The sequence below is a fragment of the Macrotis lagotis genome, chromosome 7, assembly GCF_037893015.1.
Source record: "Macrotis lagotis isolate mMagLag1 chromosome 7, bilby.v1.9.chrom.fasta, whole genome shotgun sequence".
NCBI classification, from domain to species: domain Eukaryota; kingdom Metazoa; phylum Chordata; class Mammalia; order Peramelemorphia; family Peramelidae; genus Macrotis; species Macrotis lagotis.
In genome coordinates, this window is record NC_133664.1 from 108134402 (window position 1) to 108145355 (window position 10954).

Genomic DNA, 10954 nt, shown 5'->3' on the forward strand with positions numbered 1-10954 from the left:
TTTTTTTCCTTGGTTTTTGAGTCACTTCTATTTGGGGCTCAACTTTCTAGTTGTGAAAGTGTTTCTGTGTTAAAGAGCAGGGGAGAGCAGAGAATTGGTAGGCTATCTCTGTTGTGCATGGTCAGTTTTGAGAATGATCAAAGGAAAAGGAGAATAATTTCTATATTTTAGGGAGGCAAGGCAATTGGGGTTAAGTGGTTTGCCCAGAGTTCTACAGTTGGTAAGTGTTCAGTGTCTGAGGTCAGATTTTGAACACAGGTCTTCCTGACCCCAGGGCTGGTGTGGTACTTATATGCTTTGTAACAAAATCAGTTTTTATTAAATAGTATGAATATATGTATCTAAATAATACTAGCAAATCCACACATTTATGGCTTTTTTTTAAAGGATTACAAAACACTTTCCTCACCACAACACTATGTGGTAGGTAATGTGAGTATTATAACTTAATTCTAAACTCTGGACAATTTTGATACCACCTGGTTAATAATCTTAACAGAAACCCCTGGCTTCTATCAAAACTTTCCAGGAAGAGAGAATTTTTTTTAATTAAATAGGCATACTATGATGTCAGTCATGAATCTGAAATTCCCATTGACGACAGATTTACTCCCTTTTCCTGATAGCCAGTGTTGCAAATTTCTGTTTCATCTTCCAAAATTTAAGATTTGTACTCCCTTCTCTTCCCTTCCCCCAGAGATCAAGTTAACTTCAGTTAACTAGATCCATCAAACCTCCTCCAAGGCCTCCCCAGGATGTAGCTAGTCATCTTGATGCATATCCTGATTCATATTGGCTCTGCCAAGACAAGACCAAGCCAGAATTGCCCTGTGACTTTGGCCAGGACATTGCTGCATCATTGCTCATTCCTGCTTATGTCTGTTTTGTAGATGGAAGATGAGGATTCCATTCTGCCCCGAAAACTACAGGTAGCCCTGGAACACATTCTGGAGCAGAGGAATGACCTGGCTAGTGACCAAGATGAGGGTCCTTTAGACTGTAAATATGGTAATTGCTCAAGTGACACCTAAACTGTGTCTGCTGCCCATCATTTCCCTTTCTTCACAATGCCCCTTAGGTCTGTCTTTAAGAACAGACAAAATAAATATGGGAAAAAGAAATGTGCAGAACTTAGTTTCTCATAGGATCATTGGAGTTATGACTGGAATGGCTTTCATCTTGGGGTCCCCCATTAGCCCCAAGGGATCTCTGGATAGATTTCAGAGTGTCTGAGGATTTAGATAAGAAAAATAATTACATTTTAATTTCACTCTAATTGGTTTCATTTGTAGTCCTATGTATTTTATTTTGTGCATTTAAAAATTTTATTCTGAAAAGGGAGTCCTAAGTTTCATTATATTGCTAAAGGAAACCATCACCCCCCCCACAAATATACACAAATATACCCTTCTTCGTTTTATACATGAGAAAATTGAGACCCAAGATGCTAACATGTCTTGGACAGGTTTAAATAAAATCAGGTCTTCTGAGATTCTTCCAATCCTCTTCTATCATGCTAACATCCAGGGGCAGAGCCTGGATATGTGATTTTCTTGCTATCGGTGGAGAAATTTTCTCTACCAGTACATGTCAACATATTTTCTGCTACTTAGAGGCTGCAGAATTTCCTTAGAGCATTGAGGTAGTGACTTTCTCAGGGTCACAAAGCTAATCTGTTACAAGTACAGAATTTGAACTTGGGTCTTCCTGGCTTTAAGGCTGTCTCTCTACTATGTGGCCACTGCCTGCTAACAGTAGATTCTACATGATCCTTCTTCCCTTCCTTTCATTTTAATTCAATTCTGCAAACATTTTATTAATTGATTATTATGACCAGTGAACTGTATTAAAGCATCTACCAAAAGAATGGGAAATCAGTTAGCAAATGGAGTATATCTACGCTATCCTAGCTAGGTCAGATTCAATTTTATTAATTTGTTCCAAAGACTGTAGTGCAGCTCTTTTCTTTCCTTCATACTCATTCTCCCCATCTTTCCCTCTGCTCTCCACAGGCCCAGAGTTCAGTCCCTTGAATGAGGTGGTGTCTGAAGCCTTTGTCCGATTCTTTGTGGAAGTTGTGGGTCACTACTCCCTGTTCCTAACAGTCAACGAACGTGAGGAGAGGACCTTACAACGGGAGGCTTTCCGAAAAGCTGTCTCTTCCAAGAGCCTCCGACGTTTCCTGGAAGTCTTCATGGAAACACAGACATTCCGGGGCTTCATCCAGGAACGGGAACTTCGGAAGCAGGAAGCAAAGGGTCAGCTCATCTTTAATGTCTTCTTCCCCAACCTGGGGTGAGGGAAAGGGAAGAGAAGGGTAGGTAGGCTATAGAGAGTTGAGCCCACTAAATGTACCCAAGCTAGAGACAGGCACTAGGGGGTTTGACTGAGGGTGCAGGGTAAAGAGGGGGAACACAAGGAAGAATAGCTTTAGAATTCTTATTTGGAAAGCTTTAAATTCATCCCACTGCTTGGTGGGTGAAAATTGAGCTGACCTTTTACAGATACTGACCATATCTTATTTGGTCTTTGCAATAGATCTTCATGATTGGGAGGGGGCATATATTATTATTATTCCTATTTTACAGATAAAGAAATTTATGCTCAATGATGTTCACACAGCTTACAGGTGTCTTCTGAATCCCTTGACCTTTCCAAGACACTTCACATTTCCACAACTTAATCTCTTCTTGTATTCATTTAGCATTATCAAATGGTCAGAGATCTAGACCTCAAGTGACATTAGGAGTAATCTAGTCCTAATTTTTCATTTTTCAGATAAAGATGAGGCCCAGAGAGGTGACACATTTTTAACTGAGCTAGTAAGGACTACAGCATAGCTTGAACTTGAGCTCCAGATCCTTGTGGAGAAGCAAGTTTTTTAGCCTAAGTATCTTCCATTTTAGAAAGTTATCCTTCATTAGACTTGAAGCACATACACCTGATTTTCTCCCTAGCCTCAATAAAGGCAGATTGTTCTTGCTATAAATGTCCTGTTTGTGATGTTCTATTTTTCTTTTTTTCAATACAGTTTAAAAATTCAATTCTTTGAATTTTGAACAACTTGACCTGACAGCTAGGGAGTGCTCTTTATTCCTTTGAATACCTTTGACTCTTAAGTTCATAGCTCTTTCCTCTTCTTCTTCATCATCTTCATCCTCATCCTCATCATCATAGCTAACTTTTATTTGGCTCCTTCTGTTGCCAGATACCATGCTAAGCACTTTATGATTATCTCATTTGATCCCCACAACAATGCTGTGAAGTCAGGACTATTATGATCCTCATTTTACATTTGAGGAAAATGAGTCAGAAATTGTTAGTTGACTTGAGCAGGATCAAATCACTAGGAAGCGTCTGAGGCCAGATATGAACCCAGTCCTTACTAACCCAGACCCAATGCTCTACCCTCTAGGCTACCACCCTCCCTTTTTAGTTTCTTTCTCAGAATGTCATTCTGGTTCCTTAACAGAGAGCTCTAATTTCATTCTTTTTCTTCTAGTTTAAGTGAAAAATCACTCAGGAATCTTAACTATTTAGAAAGCTTTCCATAGTCCATTTCCTTCCCTTCCCCCCCACCACCACCTGCCATTTTCTCCTCTTGTGTCTCCTCTCTTTTCTCCTTTAAAGAGAGAAGAGTCATTGAGAATTGGTAGAAGGGGAAATCAGTCTTCAAGTTCAAAGGACATCAGATATCTAGTCCTTGCTCTTCCTGAATCATGGATTTCTTCTTTAACAAGTTTGCTAAGTGGTCATCCAAAATCTGCTTGGAGACCTCTTGTGACAGAAAGCTCTTTGTCTTCAGAAGCATCTACTGCCCTTAGGAGAGAGCTTAAATTTCTTTCCCCCCCCCCCACCTGTCTCCAAGCATTTGTGGAGCCTTATTTATTCTAGGTACAAAGAAGAAGCAGGTATAGCCACCCCCTCTTTTACCTTGTCTTTAAGAACTTGGCTAGTTATGCATAATACAAGAGACAGGAAGGAAAGGAGAAAAGAGGGAAGAAGCACCTACTATAAGCAGGGAAGCATTTATATAGACCTACAATATGCAGGGAAGCATTTATATAGCACCTACTCTATGCAGGGAAGCATTTATATAGCACCTACAATATTCAGGGAGGCATTTATATAGCACCTGCAATATGCAGGGAAGCATTTATACAGCACCCACTATATGCAAGGAAGCATTTATATAGTACCCACTATATCCAGGGAATCATTTATATAGCACCTACTATATACAAGGAGGTATTTATATAGCTCCTACTATGTGCCAGGAAGCTTTTATAGAGAACCTACTATATGTAAGAAGGCATTTGTATAGCATCTAATATATACTGGGAAGTATTTATATAGTACTTACTGTATGCCAGGGAAGCATTTATTTAGCACCTACTGTACCAGAGAAGCATTTATATAGCACCCACTATATGACAGGAAGGCATTTATATAGCATCTACTATATGACGGGGAAGCATTTATATAGCACCTACTGTATGGCAGGCACTATGCTAAATGTTTTTTACAAATATCTCCTTTGGTCCTCACAGCAGCTTTGTGAGATAGGTGTTATTATTAACCTCATTTTATAGTTAAGGAAACTGAGGCAAGAAGAAGTTAAGAGAATATCTCAGGGACTTAACAGCTAGTAAGTTTTTGAGGCCATATTTGTGCTCAGGTCTTCCTGACTCCTGGGTTCCACTCCCCCAAAACCCTGCCCCTCTTTGTGTTGCATTTATGGATGTTTGTGTGGGCCCCTTTGTGATAAAATAGAATACAGCCTCCTAGTTGGATTCTCAATCCCTTCTACAGGTAAAGCTCATATCCTTTTATCTTTTAGAGTCTAATTCTTCACCAAAATCAAAAGTCTAGACAATCAATAAAACAATCAGTCAAGCTTTCATTTCACTGATTTCTGAGGTATAAATGCTCATACCAAAAATTTAACAACCAGCTCTTAAGAGCATGGATTTCTATCCCTGTTGAGATCTTTAGACAAGAAGTATTAGCACAGAGCATTGTAGATGCTTGTTGATTTTCCATTCAGGAAATGATATTTGGTGCCTGAACACAAACCCTACAAGAGTAATCGGTCATTCAGAGATTTGGTGAAGGTTCAGTATCATGTCTCTGCCAGCTTGACCCCAGGGATGTCATGCCAGCTGCAAGGAAACTCACCCAAAATATTTGTCTGAGGAAAGTAGACTGATCCTCAGCAGAATAAGTTCAGGTGAAACAGTAGCCCATCTACTATTATCTACAGATAACTTTAGGCAAATTTGACCTAAGAAACTGATTTCTTTTTCAAAACAGATTTTAATTGAATACACATTAAGTACCCACTTTGTGAAAGGACCTGTACTGGGTGTTCTGAATGGTATAGAGATGAATTAAGATATAGGCCCTAACTTCATGAGATTATAGTCTAGTACAGAAAACTGGTCAGGGTAAACAGCTATAAAATAGTCGGAATGTCCCTATTTGCTTAAGGAAGTACAAAGTACAAGGAATTATTTAAGGAAGAAGAAAGCAGACAAATTAGAAAATGGTTAGTTAGATTATTAAAAGTCTTTATTCTTAAAAGGGTTCTTTTAAAGTAGTCCTTCACTAGTACAAGGAAGTATTTGTGTACATATTGCTAAATCTTTCATTGAGGTTGAAGGTATAGAAACTTTTTAAAAACTTTATTGATACTTTTAAATACCTTGTTGTCACTTCTCAATAATCCTTCCCACCTCAAAAAGAACACTCCCTTATGATAAAGAGGCTGTAAAACAAGGCAAAAGTCACACAGTCACTAATATTCCAGGCAGGATAAGTTTCATTCCAAACCTATGGTCCACCACATCTCTGAAAAGAAATGACACTTATGTCATCAGTCCTATGAAATCAACTTTAGTCATTGCCTTGATCTGAATTCTGATGTTTTTAATATTTTCTTTACATTATTGTGATTATTGTACTCATTGCTCTCATATATTGTTCTACATCAGTTCAAATAAATCTTCGAATTTTTTTGAATTTTTTTTCCTATTTGTTTTTTCTTCTTGTTCAGTAATGTTCTATTACGTAAGTGAAACACATTTTATTATGCCACTATCCAATCAATGGGCACCCACCTTGTTTCCTGTTGTTTTATTTTGTTTTTTTGCTATCACAAAAAGCTATTTATGAATATTTTGGTATATATAAGAGGAAATTTTCCTTATTGTTTGATCTTTGAGGTATAAAACAGCTTTGTTTTAATTATTTATTAAATATTTCCTAGATGTTTGAACCAGTTCCGAGTTCTACCAACAATACTTGGGTGTACCTGCCTTTCTACAACTTCTCCAAAATTGATTGTTTTCATCTTTTATTGATTTTAAGGCACAGTATTTAATTCTAATATGACAGGGCTACTGTTTATTGATAATTGATCAGAAATGGAAATAGAATAGCTCTGAAAAGAGAAATGTGTCCAAAGGAGAAAATTAAATTACCAAAATTAATTAAAAATTAAATTATTTAGCTGTGAAATTGAACCCAAAGAAGATATATAAGAACCTTCTTCCCTTCTTTGAATAGGTAGGGAGAGGGAGGGTTTGCCTATAGGTTGTGGAATGATGCATCTACTGTCAGATTTGATTAATATGTTGGTTGGTTTTGTTTTTCTTTTTCTCTTTTTTAAAAATTCTAATAAAAGAATGATTTGCCTAGTGAAGAAGGAAAGAGGAATTTTTTTTTGTTTTTTTTTTGTTTGTTTTTTGCAAGGCAAATGGGGTTAAGTGGCTTGCCCAAGGCCACACAGCTAGGTAATTATTAAGTGTCTGAGACCGGATTTGAACCCAGGTACTCCTGACTCCAGGGCCGGTGCTTTATCTACTACGCCACCTAGCCGCCCCAAGAGGAATGTTTTGAAAAATGAAAGATATATTAAATCAAAAGATCAATTAAAAATTGAATAAGAATAGAATTATTCCATTATTTGCATAGACAGGAGGTCTACACCTGTTTTTTGTTGCATAGATTTTCAAATTTTTTTCACTATATCAATCAGTTAAGCTGGGGGTTTATTATCTTCTTTGACCTGTATTTAAAAAAATACTATTTGTTTTATGGGATGGTTCTATGGGTGGGGGGAGGCATACTGGAGGAAACTGTGGTGATATTAAAAACAAATACATCCGGGGTGGCTAGGTGGCACAGTGGATAAAGCACCGGCCCTGGAATCAGGAGTACCTGGGTTCAAATCCCGTCTCAGACACTTAATAATTACCTAGCTGTGTGGCCTTGAGCAAACCACTTAACCCCAATGCCTTGCAAAAAAAAAAAAACAAAACAAAACTAAAAGAAACCAAATGCATCAATAAAAATTTATTATGTGAGAAATTAAAATAAAATTAGTCTGTTTAAAAGTATCTGGAAGACAACTTATTAAGGCTTATTTCTATTTCCAACAGGTCTATTTGAGGTCCGAGCACAGGAGTATCTGGATACACTCCCCAGTGGTGAACAAAGTGGTGTCAATAGGTTCTTGAAAGGGCTAGGTAAGGGGGAGAGAGGTACCTTTTCTCCTTTCTTGGCTAGCTGCTATTCCTTTTTTTTTTTTTTAATTATTTTTGCAAGGTAATGGGGTTAAGTGATTTATCCAAGATGAAACAACTAGTAAGTATCAAGTGTCTAAAACCAGCCTGAACTCAGGGCCTTCTGAAATCTGTTGGACCTAGCTTTGGATCCCCTGAAATGTCTCTCACTGATATAATCTTCTCACCTTGACAGACTCCACTCCTTTCCATCTTCTAGCCTTTCTTTTCTTTGTATTACAAATTTGTTGGGAGGTTTTTGGGGAGCAGTTAATGAATTTTTTTATTTATTTGTTTTTCTAACAATGTGCAACAGTATCACCGATCTTTTTTTGGCAAGGTTTTGAATTTTACGTTTCTCTCCTGTCCTCCTTTTTCTAGAAAACAATCTAATACAGGTGATACATGTGTAATTATGCTAAACATAGATCCATATTAATCATGTTAAATCTAAACGTATTTAATTATTAAACTGCCACCCTTGTGAGTTAAGCCATTTAGGAAAAAATAATAATAGTAATTGACATTTCTGGAGCACTTTCCATGAAGTTCACAAAGAGATTTCCTTATATGTCAAAGATAGTAAAAGAACTATTATGTCTGTTTTGCTGATGAATAAACTGTAGCTAAGTGACCTGGCTCATGGTCTTTTGGCTGGTAAGTACAGAAAACCAGGTTTCAAATCTTGGATTCATAATTCCATATCTAGTATTTTTTCTACCATTTCATAGTTTTTCACCTATATATTTTGAACCCACTGATAACTGTCCCCCTGGAGATCCATGGGGGTGAGTGCCTGGGGGGATAGAGGGTGGTGTCAGAATTGAAGTTGCAGCATAAGAAAGATGGAAGGAATCAGTGGAAAGATGGACATGACCAGATGGAAGAAGTCAGAAACAGAAAATAACTCGACTTTAAAATGTAATGGAGGGGTGGCCAGGTGGTACAGTGGATAGAGCAGTGGCCCTGGAGTCAAGAGTACCTGAGTTCAAATCTGGCCTCAATACTTAATAATTACCTAGCTGTGTGGCCACTTAACCCAATTGCCTTGCAAAAACCTAAAAAAGTAAAAAAAAAAATGTAATGGAAAATAATACACAAATAAATAAATGTGTGTATATGTGCATATATGGAATATGTATAATATACTTTAATACATACAGAGTGTACCAAAAGGCTTAGCTAATATAAGACTTGCTAAAAAAAATAGCTGAAAGTAGCAAAAAAAGAAGTGAAATATAAGACCTACCCCACTGAAGGAAAATGTGTTGAAAACAAATAGCCATGTTGAAGACAGTGAGTTGAAACATCAAACTGTCTTTCCTAATTCAGGAGAAAATGTAGTGGAAATTCCCAGGGTCTAGATCATCACTGTATCCTTGGAATTTCCATGGCTACTCCACTACAGGATAATCCACTAAATGCCCCTTTTGACAGTATCCTGGTGGGGGTCCATGTCCTAGGACTCTCTGCTGACACTCTTTCACCTCTGAGTCATATACCATAGAGTCAGGAGAAGGGGGCTCATGAAAGAAAGTAGAGAGAAACTCCCTTGTGCGGAGACTAGAAGCTTCACAGATAGTAAATTCGAGTGTTATATGAACTTGGACATCCTAAAAATCCCATTTGGATTCAATGAAAGCAGGAAGCCATCAATTTAATCTAGGGAAAGCCAGATGGCATACTGGACAGAGTACCAGGCCTGCCTTCAGAAAGACCTGTAACCCTGGGTGACCTTGGGCAGGTTATTTAATCTCTTGTCTTCCTTGGGTTTCCTCAACTATAAAATGGGGATAATGGTAATATGAGGTAAAATGGGTTAATATAGGGTAAAATGGGAACAATACTTCTAGGATTGTTATAAGGATCAAATGAGATGATATTTATAAAGGTTTAACATAGTGCTGACTACAAAATAAGTGCTTGATAATCAATAAATAAGTTTATTTTTAAGTGAATAAGTAGTCCAAAAGTCCAAGTCTGCTGGATTTGATGAAGGTTAGAAGGGATGAGAAACAAGAAATGATTTTATTTTCTCTGGATAATGTAGTATTTTCCTTATTTCTCTTTTCAGGAAACAAAATGAAATTTCTTCACAAGAAATAAACTTTGACACAATTATTCAAATAACTTTATGATTCAGCCAAATTAAAAAGGAGAAAATTCTACCTTGCCACTGCTTGTTTTGAAAATTATCCCTGGGAGCTCTTCTAAAGAGGGTGGAATCTTGGGAGCTCAAGATACAGGGAAGAAATGGAAACTGTCCTAGGAGCCAACTCAGCCTTGAAATTTCTCCCGGGACAGAGCGCAAGAGAGAGAACCCAGCCAGCCCTGGTTTCTTCAGTCCCTGCACTGGAAAAGGACCTTGGGATCCAGCACATCACTGACATTCAAGTGGATTTTTTTATACATATATATCTTAGATAATAAAAAAAAAAGGAAAAAATAATGGTTTCCTTTTTTTCTTTCTTTTTAGGCAAGGAACACATCTTTAACTGGCAACACATCCAACTAAGTGAAATGTTGAAAAGATATAGACTGATGGGAGGGGTAATAACAATACTGATACTTAAATTATTCAACACCACCATATACAGCACTTTACTGAGGGCTAAATGCTTTCAATATCCCAGTGAAATTGTATATATTGCCCCCCATTTTACAGACTCTGTTATTCCATTACTGACATTCTCAAGAGGACCTTAGAGATCATTCATCCAACCCTGTCATTTACAAAATAAGGATTCAGATCCATTGAGATGAAATTACTTGCCCAAGGTCGCACGGGCAAGGTTGGTTTTCTATCTATAAATCTGGAAGACATCCAAGGCCACATAGAAATAAGTGTTCAGAGCTAGAAGCCAGATCCGGTTTTCTTAGCTCTAAGATGAAGGTTCATTACATTATACCATGGCATTATACCATATTAATGTCTAAAAGGACATTAAAAAGATTGAAATGGATTCAAAATATGTTTCTCTAGATAGAGTGGGATACTTTGGGGGGGTGGAAAGGAGAGAGAGAATCAGTGGCAAAGAGGGATGAAACTAGAAGATATGAAGTCCTTATCAAGCCTCTTAAGACCAAATGGGAACCAATACTATGATGTGGTGTGAATCTTTAAAGACCACATATAGTGAACTGGGCATGAACTTAAAAAGACTTGGGTTCAAATCCTGAATATATATATATCTAGAGAGATATAGATATACACATATGTGTGTGTGTATGAGAGAGATCTCTCTATATATAGATCTCTCTCATATATAGATATATAGTATTGAAATATTTATATATGTCTATATTGAATGACCTTAGGTAAGTCACATAACTTTTTGCCTCAGTTTCTCCATCTGTAAAATGAGAGTTGTTGACTCAATGGACCCTAA

At 37.3% G+C, this 10954-nt stretch overlaps 1 protein-coding gene across 1 annotated transcript in view; it reads left to right on the plus strand.

The window, feature by feature from the left end:
* The window catches only part of DENND2A (DENN domain containing 2A), a 78343-nt gene extending 68329 nt beyond the window's left edge, over nucleotides 1-10014 (plus strand). Inside the window, exons 15-18 of the mRNA XM_074193551.1 lie at nucleotides 891-1008; nucleotides 2013-2258; nucleotides 7443-7529; nucleotides 9640-10014. Coding sequence (XP_074049652.1) covers nucleotides 891-1008; nucleotides 2013-2258; nucleotides 7443-7529; nucleotides 9640-9671 — 483 coding nt within the window. The 3' untranslated portion in view covers nucleotides 9672-10014. The remainder of the gene's footprint in view (nucleotides 1-890; nucleotides 1009-2012; nucleotides 2259-7442; nucleotides 7530-9639) is intronic.
* Nucleotides 10015-10954: the final 940 nt, after the last annotated feature.